General features: G+C 37.0%; 10 protein-coding genes across 10 annotated transcripts; 8 read left to right on the top strand and 2 right to left on the bottom strand. All coding sequences in view use genetic code 12, as the record gives it.

The window, feature by feature from the left end:
• Position 1: 1 nt before the first annotated feature.
• On the bottom strand, positions 2–607 carry KGF56_001766 (uncharacterized protein; the record flags this gene model as incomplete). The annotated part of the gene is made up of 1 exon (XM_049322923.1): positions 2–607. The coding sequence occupies one exon, from the start codon at positions 605–607 to the stop codon at positions 2–4; it is 606 nt and encodes a 201-aa protein (XP_049181167.1).
• A 738-nt stretch (positions 608–1,345) lies between these two features.
• Positions 1,346–2,233, top strand: KGF56_001765 (methylthioribulose 1-phosphate dehydratase; the record flags this gene model as incomplete). The annotated part of the gene is made up of 1 exon (XM_049322922.1): positions 1,346–2,233. One exon carries the CDS (start codon positions 1,346–1,348, stop codon positions 2,231–2,233), a length of 888 nt encoding a protein of 295 aa, XP_049181166.1.
• Positions 2,234–2,873: 640 nt separating this feature from the next.
• KGF56_001764 (uncharacterized protein) lies at positions 2,874–3,587 on the top strand (the record flags this gene model as incomplete). Its single annotated transcript, XM_049322921.1, has 1 exon — positions 2,874–3,587. One exon carries the CDS (start codon positions 2,874–2,876, stop codon positions 3,585–3,587), a length of 714 nt encoding a protein of 237 aa, XP_049181165.1.
• Positions 3,588–4,676: 1,089 nt separating this feature from the next.
• On the top strand, positions 4,677–5,396 carry HAP5 (Hap5p; the record flags this gene model as incomplete). Its single annotated transcript, XM_049322920.1, has 1 exon — positions 4,677–5,396. One exon carries the CDS (start codon positions 4,677–4,679, stop codon positions 5,394–5,396), a length of 720 nt encoding a protein of 239 aa, XP_049181164.1.
• Positions 5,397–6,237: 841 nt separating this feature from the next.
• TFS1 (Tfs1p) lies at positions 6,238–6,873 on the top strand (the record flags this gene model as incomplete). Its single annotated transcript, XM_049322919.1, has 1 exon — positions 6,238–6,873. The coding sequence occupies one exon, from the start codon at positions 6,238–6,240 to the stop codon at positions 6,871–6,873; it is 636 nt and encodes a 211-aa protein (XP_049181163.1).
• Positions 6,874–7,258: 385 nt separating this feature from the next.
• Positions 7,259–7,705, bottom strand: KGF56_001761 (U4/U6-U5 snRNP complex subunit; the record flags this gene model as incomplete). Its single annotated transcript, XM_049322918.1, has 1 exon — positions 7,259–7,705. One exon carries the CDS (start codon positions 7,703–7,705, stop codon positions 7,259–7,261), a length of 447 nt encoding a protein of 148 aa, XP_049181162.1.
• A 497-nt stretch (positions 7,706–8,202) lies between these two features.
• On the top strand, positions 8,203–8,529 carry TRX2 (Trx2p; the record flags this gene model as incomplete). The annotated part of the gene is made up of 1 exon (XM_049322917.1): positions 8,203–8,529. One exon carries the CDS (start codon positions 8,203–8,205, stop codon positions 8,527–8,529), a length of 327 nt encoding a protein of 108 aa, XP_049181161.1.
• Positions 8,530–8,951: 422 nt separating this feature from the next.
• Positions 8,952–10,013, top strand: URA4 (dihydroorotase; the record flags this gene model as incomplete). Its single annotated transcript, XM_049322915.1, has 1 exon — positions 8,952–10,013. The coding sequence occupies one exon, from the start codon at positions 8,952–8,954 to the stop codon at positions 10,011–10,013; it is 1,062 nt and encodes a 353-aa protein (XP_049181160.1).
• A 2,101-nt stretch (positions 10,014–12,114) lies between these two features.
• On the top strand, positions 12,115–13,764 carry KGF56_001758 (GIT3; the record flags this gene model as incomplete). The annotated part of the gene is made up of 1 exon (XM_049322914.1): positions 12,115–13,764. The coding sequence occupies one exon, from the start codon at positions 12,115–12,117 to the stop codon at positions 13,762–13,764; it is 1,650 nt and encodes a 549-aa protein (XP_049181159.1).
• Positions 13,765–15,479: 1,715 nt separating this feature from the next.
• KGF56_001757 (GIT1) lies at positions 15,480–17,159 on the top strand (the record flags this gene model as incomplete). Its single annotated transcript, XM_049322913.1, has 1 exon — positions 15,480–17,159. The coding sequence occupies one exon, from the start codon at positions 15,480–15,482 to the stop codon at positions 17,157–17,159; it is 1,680 nt and encodes a 559-aa protein (XP_049181158.1).
• Positions 17,160–17,972: the final 813 nt, after the last annotated feature.

The following is a 17,972-nucleotide window of genomic DNA, read 5'->3' as shown; positions in this document are numbered from 1 at the left end:
ACTAACTTCTCAAAGCTCTCAATCTCTCGGCCAATTTGTCTTCTTTCTCCTCCAGGATAGCTGTAGCGGATACGGGACTTTTAATGTCAACCTGAGCAGCATTCAAATCTTGTTTCATTTCGATACCTGCCTCGTCGGCAACTTGGTTCAATAATTCGTCAACTTGATCCTGAGGAGTAGTCATTGCATTAACGTTGTTTGTACTAGTTTCATAGTAATTAGTTGCTGAATCTAGGTCTTCAAATTGGCTCTCAAACTTATCCATCACCAAACTTATTCGTTCCAAATTCATTGTTTGTAAAGCTTTATCCATTCCTCGAATAACCTGGGTCATGTTACCAGTAACGGACCTCATAGTTACCGCGGTTTGTATGCGCAGAGCAACAGCGTCAATCCTTGAACTCAATCTCAACAAGTTGACTCTTTCATTAGCTTTTCGTATTGCGTTTTGTGCATATAACTGGGCTATATCATTATTGCCTTGAGTCAATGCTTTTTTAACTTTAGCCTTTTCTTGTGTCTCTTCTTTCGCAGCTTTTGTTGCTTGTCTGTTAAGCTGTTTAGCTGTGAATTTAAGCTGGAAAAGTGATTGTTCTAACCCAGACATGGAGGAAATCTGCAGCTATGCTATCTGTACTTTGTTGTGGATCTAGGCAAGGTGGGGTTAGATAAGATTCCTTGGTTATACCTTTTGTTTTTTTCTCTCCTGTAGCATCGCATTCAATTTTGTGACCGACATTATCGGCATTATCGACACTATCGACACTATCGACACTATCGAGCGAAGCGAGATAGTGGAGTAGTACTGACTGTCAATGGCACTATCGAGCGAATCGAGCGAAGCGAGATAGTGGAGCAGTACTGACTACACCGACTATCGACACTATCGACACTTTCTCGCTTCGCTCGATAGTGGAGCAGTACTGACTGTTAATGGCACTATCGACACTATTGACACTATCTCGCTTCGCTCGATAGTGGAGTAACTCTCAGTAGCTTGTTACAACACTATCGAGCAGAGCGAGGTGGTGTCACTAGAGTTTTTTACTAGACCCAATATCGAGGAGAGGGAGATAGTGGAGCTCAGTAGCTTCTTGCAACACTATCTTGCTCTGCTCGATCGATAAGGTTGGTGTCGGTGGCAGCTGGTGTTGTTCCACTATCTCGCTTCGCTCGATAGTGTCGATAGTCGGTGTAGTCAGTACTGCTCCACTATCTCGCTTCGCTCGATAGTGCCCCCACGTGAACCAAGGCAATTCTCAAAACTCTCAAATTTTTGCAATTTTCCATTACTAGCAATTCTCTTCTTTCGCATCCCACAAATATATATATACATTTCTCCAAAATGCCGGCTCCATGCAATTGCAAACATGTAGATAAGGTATCGCAAAGTACGAGTTTGGCGGCCTTGTCACCAGAACTCGAAAAGGAATTTGCTAATCCTTTACACCCAGCCAATTTAATTTGTGAGTTGTGCAGATTATTCTATGATAACAATTGGGTTACAGGCACAGGAGGCGGAATTTCGATTAGAGATGTTGAAGGTCCAAATCCAAATCTCGTCTATATTGCGCCATCCGGGGTACAAAAGGAGAGAATCCAGCCATGGGAAATGTTTTTGGTTGAATTACCAGATGAAAAATTATTGCGTACTCCCAATGATATTCCTGATGAATTGACAAAAAAATACAAGTACAAGCCAAGTGCATGTACCCCGTTGTTTATGAGCTGTTACAAAATGAGAGACGCGGGAGCTTGTATACATACGCATTCGCAAAACGCAGTGATGATCACATTACTCTTTGAAAATCAGAGCCAATTTGAAATCAGCCATATTGAACAGATTAAAGCTTTGCCCAAATTGGTATATAACAAAGAGAGCAGCAAGGTGGAAAAAGTGGCAAGTTTGGAATATTACGATACATTGACCATACCAATTATAGAAAATACGCCACACGAAGAAGATTTAACCGACTCTTTACAAGAAGCAATCAAAAATTTTCCAGGAGCTTCAGCAGTTTTGGTGAGAAGACACGGAATATATGTTTGGGGTGAAACTGTTTGGAAAGCCAAGATATATAACGAGGCAATCGATTATCTATTAGAATTAGCAATAAAAATGTATCAAGCTGGTATACCTTTAGTTAAGAAGGTACAAGACACTATTGAGCAGAGCGAGATATGTTGTAACAAGCTACAAGACACTATCGAACAGAGCGAGATAGTGTTGTAACAAGCTACAAAGTATCTGTGTGTATCAATTGCAAAGTATCTGTGTGTATCAATTGCAAAGTATCCGTGTGTATCAATTTATAGGGGATTCTTTGTACTTTTCAATGGTAAACCTTTGACTTGGTTCCAATTGGGATATAGTTTTTCTTCAATTTCTCCAATACACACAATTTCATTCCCTCGCATTATATTCACCCCACTTTGTATTTCTTCATTCTCTTCATTTTCCTTGCTTTGGTATATTATCCGTTCTATGCATTTATTTAGTACAATGTTTGTATTTCTATCGAATCCTTCTAGTATTCCTTCAAAGTATCTTGCATCTGTAGTTATCACGCTAACTTTTTCTGTGGTTTTTGTTAGTTCAGGTTAATATACAGTTGATCAAGTCTCCATAAAATTCGGCACATACTTCCTAAAAATAACTTGAGGTCTGACATTTGTTGTAGTATAACGAACAACCGGGGTTTAATCCATCTGATGAGTTTCAATTTTATTTTTATTTTTATTTTTTTATTTTTTCTTTTTTCGCTTGAACAGAAAGTGGTACAAATGTGAAGATAGTTTTGCTGCAAAAAGAAAAATAAGAATAGGTCAACAAAGAGATAAAGGGTAAGGGCAAGGACTAGTTGTAGGGAAAAATGACAGTGAATGATGATGAAAAGTCTCAAAGAGATGAAGAGGATACTATGGTGGATGACTTTTCAAATGATATTGAATTGTTCTTTTCCTCCTTGCAAAACAATGCTAAGAATCAAGCTAAATTTGACATAGATGAAAAATCAGCAGCATTAATACAACGAGCAGCGAGGTTGGAATTGGAGTCCATTACTTTGAAAGAGTGCTTGGAAAAGGCATCTACTGTGGTTAAAGCTGCGTCCAAATATGATATGACTCCAATAACGTCAAAAGTAGAAGAGCTTCTGACAGAGGTTGCTACCATCAAAGTTGACAAGAGCACGATAATCCAAAGGCTATTGCCGCTGATACTAGAAGAGCTTGTTAAAGTCGAGAAGTTAATAGAAGCAAAACCCAAGTCTGATAATGTTGAGCATATGTTTAAACTATTAAATGCAACTATAAGTACAGTTGATTCATTGCTGCAGCAAAATGATCAGCTTCTGCAGACACAACACCACCAGCTCAAGACTCAAAATGAACTTGAAAACAGATTATTGAGTCTTGAGAAAAGTGTCCAGGATATCAAATTATTTTTGAAACTCTTGTTGTCAAGAGTAATTGATCTTGAATCAGTGATGTGCTGTCCGCGAGAAACAGCAACATCATCATCATCATCAATAGCAGCAGGAGAAGGAGCAGACAAGGGTGAAGTAAAGAAGAGAAAGCTAGCGTGAGATAGCGACAATAGATAGCGAAGCGATCTAGTGGAGCAGGCGTGAGTAGAGAGTAGCGGAGCAGGCAAATAGCGAGACCCGGTAAATACTGAGAGTCGGTCATTTTGGAGGAGGGTAGTCAGAGTAGTCAGAGTAGTCAGTTTGGAGGAGGGTAGTCAGAGTAGTCAGAGTAGCCAGTTTGGAGGAGGGTAGTTTGTTTGTAGGAGAGTAGTTCATTCTTAGGAGAGTCCATGTGTGAACAACAACAAAAGGTTGGTGGGTTGTAATCGTATGTAACCATAATCTTCGATAAAAGCTTATGATAAATAGTTATTCTGGCAACTAGCATTGTAATTCTTCTGTTTGCAGATGAGACTGGGGCCCATTCCATCTGTGGGGAACGATTTTATAGGTATCTCACCTCATTGCCTCGTCAAAAAAATAAAATAAGGTACGAGCCCCTGAGAAAAGGAGTCAAAGAGAACATCGAGCAAAGCGTTAAGACCTAGTGTGCGACAGTATCAAGCAAAGTGTAAAGAGCTAGTATGCGACAGTATCGAGCAAAGTGTTAAGAGCTAGTGTTAAGAGCTAGTGTTAAGAGCTAGTGTTAAGAGCTAGTGTTAAGAGCTAGTGTTAAGAGCGAGTGTTAAGAGCTAGTGTTAAGAGCTAGTGTTAAGAGCTAGTGTTAAGAGCGAGTGTTAAGAGCTAGTGTTAAGAGCGAGTGTTAAGAGCTAGTGTTAAGAGCTAGTGTTAAGAGCTAGTGTTAAGAGCGAGTGTTAAGAGCTAGTGTTAAGAGCTAGTGTGCTCCACCATCTCGCTCTGGTCGATAGTGTCGCTTTCGCTCTAGTCGATAGTGTTGGATGAACGTATTGACTCTCAAAAAATAACCCTCAAGAGATCCACAGCTCTTTTTTAAAGATTGCAATTAAAGAACTCTTCACAACAGTCAAGCACAAGCTAGTACTTGATTAGGTGTAGCTACATAATTGAGTATGGTATTCTTTTTACATTCTAGTTGAAAAAAAAAAAAGGTTAAAGAAAAATGAAAAATAAAAACAAAACATATAAACATCAAACGATATTTCAGTACCCCCAAAAACAATCATAGCTATGCCATATCGTGTAAAGCCCGAGGGGGATTCAGAAGCCGAACAAGCAATATTAGATGAACAACTGAACAGTATGGATGAAGAAGCCGAAGCCGAGGCTGAAGCCGAGCTTCTTGCGGCTCAGGAAGCAGCAGAGGCAGCAGCAGCAGCCCAACAAAACCAGCCAGGCGATGTTTTCAACAATGTGCAAGCCGGACTCGAAGGACGTCATAGAGAAAACATAATGAAATATTGGCAAGATACAATTAACTCTATTGAAAACGATAATCACGATTTCAAGACGCATCAATTGCCACTTGCAAGGATTAAAAAAGTTATGAAAACAGATCAAGATGTGAAAATGATTAGTGCTGAAGCGCCGATTTTGTTTGCTAAAGGATGTGACATTTTTATAACTGAGCTAACTATGAGAGCTTGGATCCATGCAGAGGAAAACAAGCGAAGAACTCTACAGAAGTCGGATATTGCGGCCGCTTCAACCAAGAGCGATATGTTTGATTTTTTAATTGATGTTGTTCCAAGGGAAGAAGAGAAACCTAAAAAGTCGTATCCGCATTCGTCGAGGAATTCTTATCAGGAAGAGCATATGGTCCAGCATCACCAACAGCATCACATGACCGAACAGCCACTACTACAACAACAACCGGCACAACAACTGGGACGGGAGAATGTACAGGTGCAGCAAGTAGCGCAAGGAGAGGAAGGTCAACTTTGGAATTAATTAGCTGAGTAACGGAGAGAAAAAAAAAATACTTGATATAGTTCAATTGTTTTATTAGATAAAACTAACAGTTTTTACATGTAACAGTAAACAGAATTTGTTGTATAAAGTGGTGTAAGGTGAATGTAAGCGGTGTTGTATAAAGTTGCACTAAGCAGTGTTGTACAAAGTGTGTGGTTTTACAAGTGGGGAGAGATGTATGTTTGGAAGACTGGTCCAGATTCATTTAGAGATTACATTAAATGGTGCAATAGAAACAATTTTTTGTCGTGGAAAAATGTCGTATATTTTTTTTTTTCCACTTCTTTTTTCTTCATTTCCGACGACACTGGCTACCAAATTCCACAGTACACGCTCGCTCATACGATTCGGTCCCTTCTGGCCACAGGTTTTTTCCTTCTAAATTGCCTAAAGATCCGTTCTTCAATTGCGAAGTTTTTTCCATTTAATAAAATATAATAGGTTTAATTCGTTGTATACTCAACCCCCCTTAATTTTAGAACTTTCCAAATAAAATTCTTTCACACTCCCTCGCCCACCAATTTCCTCCTCCCCCTTGCTCGAGCTACTTTCTCGCACCCCCCCTTCTTCCCTCCACCCCCTACCTCCCCTTCCCTTTTTTTTTTATTTTGGAAATTTTCCTTTTCTTTCTTTTCTTTTCTCTTGCTTTTTCTTTTAGCTGATGTTGAGTAATTCAGTAAAGATCATATATAGGAATCGATTTATTAGGTCAATTACTCCTTTGAAAAGATTATTATTTGTTTCATCAAATTTAAAGACTTGCTTTAACACACCTACTAAACAATATAGACCAAGAACACCTCATTTACTCCTTTCCAAAATGACATTAATCACAATCTCACAATCCTTAGATGAGGCATATACCAAGAATAAAATTATTCCTGAAGTTGTTGATCAATTCGACACTCAAGGTTTATTAACAATTGAATATGGTCCCACCGAATTGGTAACTTTGGGTAATACATTAACTGTTGCAGGTACCAAAGCCGCACCCAAAATTCAATTGACTTTGAATTCGTCAACTGAAGACGGCAAGATTGAAAGTGTTGACCCTGCTGATAAATTTATTTTGGTTGTTACTGATCCCGATGCTCCGTCAAATAGTGACCATAAATGGTCAGAGTACTTGCACTGGTTAGTTACAGATATAAAATTACCTGATACTAATACCAAAGATGGTGAGCCTAAAATCAGTCATTTTATTGATGCTACACAAGGTAATGAACTATATCCTTATCTTGGCCCCGGACCACCACCCAAAACCGGCAAGCACCGTTATGTGTTTTTATTATACAAACAAGATCCTAAGGTTGACAAGCCAACTACTCCAAAGGACAGACCAAATTGGGGTACTGGAGTTCCAAGCAGCGGTGTAAGAGACTGGATCAAAAAAGAAGCCCCTGGTTCAAAATTATTAGCAGTAAACTTCTTTTACGCTCAAAATGAAGACAATTGATTAAATTTAACCTTACATATATTTACAAGTTGAAGAAAAACTTGTTTTTATTTGTTATTTTTGCTTTTTCCCTCCTTTCATCTCTCCTCTAGCGTGTCGGTGCTAGTGCTGCTCCACTATTGAGCAGAGCTAGATAGTGGAACAACACTCAGTGCCTTGTTACTACACTATCGAGCGACACTATTGAGAGACACTATCGAGAGATACTATCTCGTTTTGCTCAATAGTAGAGCAACACTTTGTAGGTCGCATCGTTCGATAGTGCTATTCGATAGTGGAGCAACACCCAGTAGCTCGTTACAGTACTATCTCGCTTCGCTCGATAGTGTCGCTCGATAGTGTCGCTCGATAGTGTCGCTCAATAGTGTGATAGTGTTTTATCTCTCTATATATTCTTTGCAACTCTACTGTAATCCTTGGGACTCATTACTAAACCTTTACCTTTTCTAGCCCCTCTATAAATTGTTTCTATAATGTCAATCAATTCTTGTTTGTCATAAATTGGAAAGTTCAATTTATTATTATTTCCCGTACCGAAATCACACAACATATGCTTATTTCTATAAAAAAACATCAAAGTATATGGTTCTCGTTTATTTTGATCCAACTCGTACATCTGGTTAAAGTCAGGCACTTTATCTAGATTAACAAGGTATACGATAGCAAAGTTCTTGATCTTCTCTGATATCAGAAACAATATTTCGTCTATTATCATACATTGAGTTTCTTCTTCGCGCCCAAATCGAATTACAACAACTCGATCATCTTCAGATAAGATTGCTTGGTCAACGTGCCACCCTGTCCTCAAATGAGGTAAAAAGACTGAACCCATGGTAAGATGTAGAAGACCATTTTCAATTAATCTTTTTTATTTTTTTTTTTTATTTTTTATTTTTCAGTAGTGAATATTTATGTGCCGCAAGCGATAAAGATATCAACCACCAAATGGAATATGGGGAAAAGGAAACTATAACATTCAAAAAAAAAAAAAAAAAACGAAAAAACAAACAAACAAGGGGGTAAGGAGAGGAGGAAGGGGTGGCGCAGAAAACAGGGAAGAGGAGAGGATAGATTAGTAACGAAAATCTGGCGAGATTTTTACAAAGTTGGCTGTAAAGAATGGTTCTAGAACTCATCCCCTTTGAGACCCTTTCCTTCCTCTCTCCCCCCCCCTAAAGCAACTTAACTAGGTTACATAAAACTGCATTCAGCTTATAGAATTCAAAGAAGTATAAGAACCAGGGTCAGTTCATGAATATTTGTCACCTTCTCTTCATTAACTAAACCTTATTCTTGTTATCCTCTATACCACGACTCAATTAATTCGCAATGTTACAAAATATCCAATCAAAACAACAATTCACTTCAGCTTTGCAAAACAAAAACGATATGATCGTTCTTGATTTCTTTGACGAGTGTAACCATTGCTCTAACATGAACAACAAGCTTGACGAGTTTAGCGACTGGTATGAAACTCAAAACAAACACGTTAAATTTTACAAATGTAACGTTGAAAAGGAAAAGGAATTGGCTGATGATTACCTGGTTAGTTCTATTCCTACTACATTGTTTTTCAAAAAGGGGAAATTGATTGATAAGGTTATTGGACCTGAACCCAATGAAATCAAACGCGTTATTGACAGTGACTTGATGTGAGTTTTACCTCCTCCAGGGGTTAACTTTTGGTCCGGATGTAACTATATCTGAATGCAACTTGTGTTTCGGTGTTAGCTTTAGGCTTTCTATCTATATTTTTCCAAATGAATATATATATATATATATATATGATTTCTTTTTCAAGCAAGGCTCGTAGTAGAAAAATTTCCAGCTTACTCTTATCTTTACTACAATGGTAACAACCTTTGAAACATCCTAATATCTTGGTTAATAAATAATTGAAATACAAGATACTACTTATATCAAGTATATATCATTAGGACCAATTCATGGGGAAAAATAATACATGAAAAAAAAAAAGTGAAAAAAAACAAAAAAAAAACCCATCTCCAATATATTCACTATAAGATAAAGGAAAATAAAGGGCTATGACAGGTCTAAACTTGGGTATAACCTCAGATATGCATGTCCATCTTCGTGATGGACCAATGTGTAAACTAATCACACCTACAGTAAGATCGGGAGGAATTGCAATCTGTTACGTGATGCCAAACCTTGTCCCGCCAGTTACTACAAAGCAGCAAGTTGTAGAGTATCACGCCAAACTCCAGTCATTAGCACCAAAGACGACTTTCCTTATGACTCTTTATCTTTCCAAGGACTTGACTCCTGAGCTTCTTGAAGAATGCGCAGGCTTGATCCATGGTATAAAGTGTTACCCGGCAGGAGTTACAACAAATTCAAAATATGGAGTTGATCCAAATGATTTTAGTGCGTTTTATCCGCTCTTCGCTAAAATGCAGGAATTGGGGTTAGTGCTCAATCTACACGGGGAAAAGCCAAGTACTAAAGAAGAGGGAGACGATATTAACGTTATCAACGCAGAACCCAGGTTTTTGCCCGCATTACGTAAGTTACATGATGATTTCCCCAAATTGAAAATTGTATTGGAACACTGCACCACACACGAGGCGATTGACTTGGTGCGTGAGTTGAACCAGGATGTGAAAGCAGGAGATGAAATATATGTTGCAGCAACGATCACTGCGCATCATCTCTACTTGATCATTGACAATTGGGCAGGAAATCCAATAAATTTTTGTAAGCCGGTTGCTAAATTTCAAAAGGATAGAAAATCGTTAATTGCCGCAGCAACAAGTGGTGAACCATGGTTCTTTTTCGGATCAGATTCTGCTCCTCACCCAATACACACTAAGCAAGTACATGTGGGTGTATGTGCTGGTGTGTATACACAATCAGATGCTGTTAGTTATGTTGCTGAAATTTTCGACAAGGAAGGGAAGTTACAAAATTTACCAAAATTCATTGGCAGTAATGGTATCCTGTACTACGGGTTAGATAAGACAATCTTAGACAAGCATGGTGATGAATCAGTTTGGTTGGTAGAGAGGAAGAATAAAGTGTCTATGGTTATTGGAAATAGCGATGTGAATGTAGTTCCATTCAAAGCAGGTGATGAATTGAAATACACCGTTGAATGGAGACCAAATTCTAAAACATAAGCATAATTTAGCAATGTAAAATTGATTATCATTTGTTAGTAGAATATTTATTTAGATATCAAGTTTAGTACGGATAAGACCTGTGAATAAAAACATTTGTCTAGTCATTTTTATGTTTATTTGCCTTTTTCTCTTTAGTTACAGTCTCTCTTATGCATCTTTTACCTTTTGCTTCCTCGCGGGTGGGGTGGACCTTTTCAGATTTTCTCTAGTTCATGCTGCAAAGTGCTACACTGGATATCCTTGGGTAAATCGTAAACAAAAAAATTATTTCAAATTTTTGGCTGCGAAAAAAGAAAATAAAAGTTTTAGATTTAGGCTGCAAAATGCCATTTCGTGGGGATAGATAAGTACGCCAACTCTTATTCTATAAGCTACAAAGTGTTGCTCCACTATCGAGCAAAGCGAGATAGTGGCGCAAGAGTAGATTCTCAATATTTGGCTGCTACTACTCGCGGCTAGAGGTGTATCAGTCGCAGCTAGTATGTTCCACTGTCGAGCAGAGCGAGATAGTATCGGTGGCAGCTAGTGTCGACAGTGTTATTAAGTGTTTACTGACATCTACTCGCCACTTACCTTACCCTCTCTCACACAACTAACTATGACATATATATATAAACATATCTGCCCTTTTTCTTCAACTTAAAAGTAGAAAAGAATAAACAAAGAAGCAAATAAAATGAATTATGTGCGACATATTTCCTAAAACAGAGTTGGCCCTACTATCGAGCAGAACGGGATAGTGGAGCAACACTTTGTAGAAAGGGAGAGAAACGTAGAAAAGGAGAGAAACGTGTTTGAATATTGATTCAATTTCGAAAGCTCAGTCAGAGACTCTGCTCGATAGTAGAGCAACACTGGCTGACGCTGTTGCTTCAGAGACTCTTCACTATTCAGCAAAAGCTGACGCTGTTGCTGCTATCTCGCTCTGCTCGATAGTGATCTGCATGGCATTTCATTTCATAGTCTCACGTGCATTGTCTGTACTTTCAACTATTGTGAAAAAAGCAAAAAATTTTTTGAAGAAAAAGAAAAAGGAAAAGCAAATTTGAAAAGTTCTTTTTTTTTTCTTTTTAATTGATTTTTTCCATTAACTTTGAAAAAAGAGGCCCACGTTTTCCAATTTCTGGGTGGTCCACAACCATGCAGTTTATCCCCTTTTACTTCAAAAATTTGGCAATTGATTGTCAAACTAATTTTTGACCATAGTATTTCTAGTTATCAAACTTTGACAATAAATAATTAACACCAATTATAGAAAACTCGGAAAGTACGTTTGATATTGAAAAAACAAATAGCTCACAACGTAACCAGGCTATTGTTATTAACTACTGGTTGATTGAAAAATGAACCAATGGTGAACAATAGGATCACCGCCTCAGTTGAAATATATACAGAATGTGCCTTTCCCAAGAATTCTCTGCAATGTAAATTTAGTGCACGTTTGTAGCAAAGAATATACCAATTTCTCGCTATATTTTTGGGTTCAAGATTGGGCTTAGTGAAATGGCGAAATTTTAAACCTCCCACTTGTAATGTCTTTTTTTTTTTTATTAATTTTTTTTGGTTCTTTAATTATTTCAATTGGTAATCTATCCCATATATCTTGTGAGTATTCAGCAAGTTTGGTGCTTTTCTAATTATTAGCTTCTTATTTAGTTGTTACGTCTATAGAGAAGTGAAGAGTCAAAAAAGAAGAAGGAATTCAGTAAGGCAATTCAGTAAGGGTATTACTGTAAGTAATACAAAAGATTGGATGATCAAGTCGTCTACAATACTTTTGTACCATACAATAATTTTTCACTCTACATATATAAATATTGCATAGTTTCTGTTACTTTTTATTCTTCAATTTTTCAACAACGCATTACTTCTACAACAAGCTATAACACCAGCTTAGCCTTTAACTTAATTCTTCAAATCTCGTTTTCATTTCAAATATACTATATTCAACCCCCCCTTCGTACCCCTTTACCCCGTACCCCTTACTATTCTTCACCACCCCTCAAGCAAAATAGCTTCAATATTTTATTTTTTTTCTTCTTTTTTGCTAAAGTATAATTAGATTATACAAGAAAGATAGTAATAGACTAAAAGGAATATGGCTACAAGAGATATACCCGGATCATTTAATGAGCTATGCACAGGATGGGCAAGACGTATACCAGGTGAGATAACGTTTTTGAACCCAAATTCTATTGAGGAGAAAGAGCACGACCATTTACCTGATTTGGGAGTTCCTTCATCATCAATATCATCAGATGAAGAATATGTAGAAACAAAAGTTAGAGCAAAAAATTTATGGCCTGCATTTGCCTCTGGTGCCGGGTTGTTTTCCGATGGGTATGTCAATAACGGTATTAGTACTGTTTTATCAGCATTGAAGAGGATTTATGGTGATGAATTTACCAAGTCCAATGCTATCAATAATATTGGATCTATTGCTTTTGTAGGTACTGTTGTTGGACAGTTATCTTTTGGTTATATATCTGACCGTATTGCTAGAAAAGGAGGTATGATGGCCGCTAACATAATGTTGATTGTGTTTACTTTGCTATGTGCTGTGGGATCATGGGGTGTGACTGTCCAAGGTTTCTTTGCATGCTTTACTGTATGGCGGTTTTTCCTTGGTGTAGCTATAGGTGCCGAGTACCCAACATCGTCTGTGATAGCTTCTGAGTTTGCCAATCAATTACCATCGGGCCAAAGAAATAGATACTTTAGTTGGTTTACCAATTTAATGATTGACACGGGTTTTGTTATGTCTGCTTTTGTTCCCTTTGTCTTGATTTGGATCTTTACAGAAAGACATTTACGTGCATTATGGAGAGTCTCAATTGGTCTTGGAGTCATTCCACCATTATCCCTATTCCTCATTCGATTGAAAATGAAAGATTCCAAGTCTTTCCAAAAATTACACATGAAAAAAGTGCGGTATAGAGATTATCCATGGTGGTTGATAGTGAAGTTCTACTGGTTTAGATTAACTGTTGTCTCACTTATTTGGTTTATTTACGACTTTTCGGCTTATTCGTTTGGTTCTTTCAACGCTATTATCATTGACGAAATTATTCCAGAAGCTCCAATGTGGAAACAATTGGGTTGGTCAGTAGTTTTTAATTTATTTTATATCCCCGGCGCTTTCCTTGGTGCCCTTGCCGCTGATTACATCGGACCAAGATTAACTTTAGTTTTTGGTGTTGGATGTCAAGGGGTGATTGGGTTTGCCATGTCTGCTTGTTTGGGGAGCTTAAAGAAACATATCGCAGGGTTTGTTGTTGTGTTTGGCGTTTTTTCAACTTTTGGTGAGTTTGGACCGGGTGATAATATTGGCTTATTAGCTTCTAAAACATCTGCCACTGCTATTAGAGGTCAATATTATGGTATTGCAGCTGCTATTGGTAAGATTGGCGCATTTGTGGGAGCTTGGGTATTCCCGGCCATCCAAAAGAAATATGACTCTGAGACAAATCCAGATTTAAAGTTACAAGTTCCATTTTATATCAGTTCAGGTCTCTGTTTATTTAGTGCTTGCTTGGCATTGTTTTTCTTACCTCACGTTGGCCAGGATGCTATTAACAGCGAAGATAACGATTTTGTTGATTATTTGAAAGACAAAGGATTCGATATTACCCTTTTGGGCGAACTCGGTCAAGTAAAAAGTCATGGAAGCACTACTGAAGAAGAAGAAATAGATAGCTTAAAGAGACAAAAAAGCGACGATTACAATATTGAACAAAAATCTTTATAAGCCTTCAAAAGCAAACACTATCGAGCAGTGCCAGATAGTGTTGTAACAAGCTACAAAGTGTATCTTCTTTGTTTGAGGGGGAAAAAAAAACAGATTGAAGAAAAATGATTTTCCTTCATTTTTTTCATAAGTTTTTATTTCCCTATTGTATTCATATGTAATTAAAGGTGTATTTAATAAAACGTTTGCAATAGAATCTGACTTAGTAATTTCTGAGTAATTGTTTCCTGCCTTAATACCAATAATTCAACATGTATCATGTAGCCTTATTTTTTTTTCCAAAAGAAAAAACAGCAAGAACGGTTTGAAACTTTGCGGTGGCATTGAGAATTAATGAGCAGAACGAATATCAGTTGGATTAGTATAGCTTGAGTCTAGACAAATTAGAAAGATAGAGGCGCTTTTTTATACGCACGTGTGTTAAGAGAAGGATCAATTTTAACAAAAGTTTGGTTAAGAGATCTCTTTGTTATAGGCTGCAAAAAAAAAAAAGAAAAGAAAAAAGAAAAGAAAAAGAAAAAAAAAAGGACTTTTATTTGTATGTATCCTCAGTGTACCACATTCGTACAGATTTGGTGGTGATATAACAAAAGCTTTTGAGTCGATTCTATCTCACATTCTACATGCACTATCTGAGTGACTGGGTATACCGCATGTCTGAATAGCTGGGTGTACCGCAAGTTGCTCGATTTCTGAGAAAAAAAAATTCAGCATTGTAGAGGCCCCTAATTCAAATACAACTTGTAAGCTACTATTACTTTTCAAGAACAGGATTCAGTAGATTGATCTCTACTCTCTACATACTGCTCCACTAGCTCGCTTTGCTCACTAGTGTCGCTCTATTAATAATTTTTTTGACATTGTCAGCAATAAGCAAAGAAAGGGGGGAAGAAGGGTGATGAGGAAGAGAGATTTGGCACACGTGCCACCTTTTTATGTTCTTAACCTCCTAAAAACTATAACGTTTATATAAATTGTTCAGATCGGTAGCTTTATCGATAATCTAAAATGTCTTTTGACACAAAGGCAAAAAAAAATATAAAAAAAAAATAATTGTACGTTTGATTGTTAATTATTTTGACAGATTCGTGCCGTGCCCTCCAAAATGAGAAATCACATTTGCAATTAAAAGGAAAAGGGTGCAAATCATGGACACTATCGAGCAGAGCGAGCAAAAAAAAACACGATGATATTTTGTAGTAAAGCGCTCCAATACCATTGGATTTATTCATTCTCATATTTCTCTTGAAAAAGAATGAAAAACACCAGTTCAGAACTTTCTAAACAGTGGTTTTTTCAATTGTAAAAGTATGTATTGACGAACAATGCAGACAGTCTTACTCGTTGGAGGAGGAAGTCAACCCTTTTCCACGTTGACAATGATTAAAGTTTTAGTCTAAAAAAAATATACGAATACCTTTTATTGTCAAACTATGTTCAGAAACAATGTTGAAATCAATTAACCAACTTCCTTCCTTTGACGTTTCCTTATTATTTTTTTTTTTTTTTTTTGAAAAAATCATTATCTAATGTATATTTCCTATTAGTACAGAAAATTATGCCCTTTTGTCAATGCATTATAATAGCAAGTGAAACTTGAACATGTGTATACCATGAGTAGGGCCTTGTAGTATATATAGAATGGGCAAATCCCCAGTTGAGAGTACTCATTTTGGGACAAGTTTTTCTCTCAAACACTACTTAGTATTTCAACAATGGCCACAAGAGATTTACCAAAATCGTTTGGCGATTTTTGCTTTGGATGGGTAGGTCGGATCAGAGATGAAATGACTATAACAAAAACCCAGGACGAGTTGATGAAACTTGACAAAAAGGCCAAATTGCATAGTGATACCACTAGCGATGAATACACCAAATATGAAGATGAAGACGACGAAGATTATATAGAGACGAAAGTTAAAGTAAGGAATTTATGGCCTGCATTTGCCTCTGGTGCCGGGTTGTTTTCCGATGGGTATGTCAATAACGGTATTAGTACTGTTTTATCAGCATTGAAGAGGATTTATGGTGATGAATTTACCAAGTCCAATGCTATCAATAATATTGGATCTATTGCTTTTGTAGGTACTGTTGTTGGACAGTTATCTTTTGGTTATATATCTGACCGTATTGAGAGAAAAGGAGGTATGATGGCCGCTAACATAATGTTGATTGTGTTCACTTTGCTATGTGCTGTGGGATCGTGGGGTGTGACTGTCCAAGGTTTCTTTGCATGCTTGACTGTATGGCGGTTTTTCCTTGGTGTAGCTATAGGATCAGAATACCCAACATCGTCTGTGATAGCTTCTGAGTTTGCCAATCAATTACCATCGGGCCACAGGAACAGATACTTTTCCTGGGCTACAAATACCATGATCGACTTTGGGTTTGTTGTTTCAAGTTTCGTGCCATTGGTCTTGTTGTGGATCTTTAGTGAGCGTCACTTGAGAGCTGTATGGAGGTTAAGTATTGGTTTAGGAGTGGTGCCGCCATTAATCCTTTTCTTTATTAGATTGAAAATGACAAATTCACAATCTTTTCAAAAGTTACATATGAAGAGGGTAAACTATAAAGATTATCCATGGTGGTTGATAGTAAAGTTCTACTGGTTTAGATTAACTATTGTCTCACTTATTTGGTTCATTTACGATTTTTCAGTGTATTCATTTGGTACTTTCAACACCATCATTATTGGAGAAGTTTTACCAAATGGGAAATTGTGGCAACAGTGGGGCTGGTCTGTTGTTTTCAACTTGTTCTATATGCCTGGTACAATCCTTGGTGCTGTAGTCAATGACTACTTGGGTCCAAGGTTTACTTTGGCCTTGGGTGTTGGTATCCAAGGTATTATTGGTCTTGCTATGTCAGCATGTCTTAATTCCCTTAGAAGGCACATTGCTGGATTCGTTGTAGTGTTTGGTATCTTTTCGACATTTGGTGAGTTTGGCCCTGGTAATAATACAGGGTTATTGGCAGCAAAGACTTCTGCAACGCCAATAAGAGGTCAATACTACGGTATTGCAGCTGCTACTGGCAAAATTGGTGCATTTGTAGGGACTTGGGTATTCCCAGCCATACAAAAACACTATGCTTACAGCGATGAACTAGCATTGAAAGTTCCCTTTTATTTGAGTTCGGCACTTTGTTTGTTTAGTGCACTTTTAACTTTATTTTTTGTGCCACCAGTAGGACAAGACGCGGTCGATAATGAAGATAAACTCTTCCTACAATACTTGACAGAAAACGGATTTGATATTAGAAAATTAGGTGATGTTACTGAACAAAATTTACAACAGACTGGTGATGCCTTGCCTGATATTGTTGATGAGAATTTTGATTCAGATGATGTTACAAAAAAGGAAGGTAATGTTAACATCCAAACCAAGAATGTATAGATGTATAGAGATGCTATCAAACCCGTACACTAACAAAACCAACCAAAAAAAAAAAAAGTAAAGAGGATACCAAAAAGCGTTCCTTAGTTTTGCAATTTGAAAAAAAAAAAATTTACATCTCTAGCTTAAGAAAACCTTTTGTTATGCACCATAACGCATAAAGACAAAGATTACAATATGTAAGAATCTTGTAGATGCAAGATTTTCCTGCAATTTCCAGCACGGCTGGTGAAATATTTAGGGAATCAAACAAAAAAAAAAACGTAAACAGAAAAAGAAAAGAGAGTAAACAGAAAAAGAAAAGATGATAAAAGGAGAAAAAGTTGGAGATGATGAGAAATACAATCAAACCCGTGTGGTGGAAAAAGTTGACATCGTCACACGATGTGTTCATAAGGAGCATATATTAAGCTCAAATAAAATAACCATTTGATTACTTTCAGTTTCCGATTTGAAATTTTTATAAAAATAAATATGTAACCTGGGGAAATACGCATACATGTTACTAGATTATCATTTTTCCTATAGCAATGACAAATTTCCGGTTTTTCCTTTAAAAGAAAATAGTCAATGCAATACAAAACACTACAAAGCATAGGATTCAGAAATACAAGTGTTTCCGAAAATAAGAACAAGCTGCTTTTCAACCATAAACCCTCCCCTCAAAGTTGAAAACGGAAATAGTACTTGAATGACAGTAAACAACATCAGGTATATTTTCTTTCCATTCCACAAACCAAAATCCTTCCTCTTCTTTTTTTTTTTTTTTTTTTTTTTTTTACTTTATCTCAAAATATCTTTTTTTTTTTTTTA

Source organism: Candida oxycetoniae (assembly GCF_023343755.2).
Source record: "Candida oxycetoniae strain CBS 10844 chromosome Unknown scaffold62, whole genome shotgun sequence".
NCBI lineage: Eukaryota > Fungi > Ascomycota > Pichiomycetes > Serinales > Debaryomycetaceae > Lodderomyces > Lodderomyces oxycetoniae.
The sequence above is the reverse complement of the archived record's forward strand: the minus strand, read 5'-3'. Positions and strand labels throughout refer to the sequence as shown.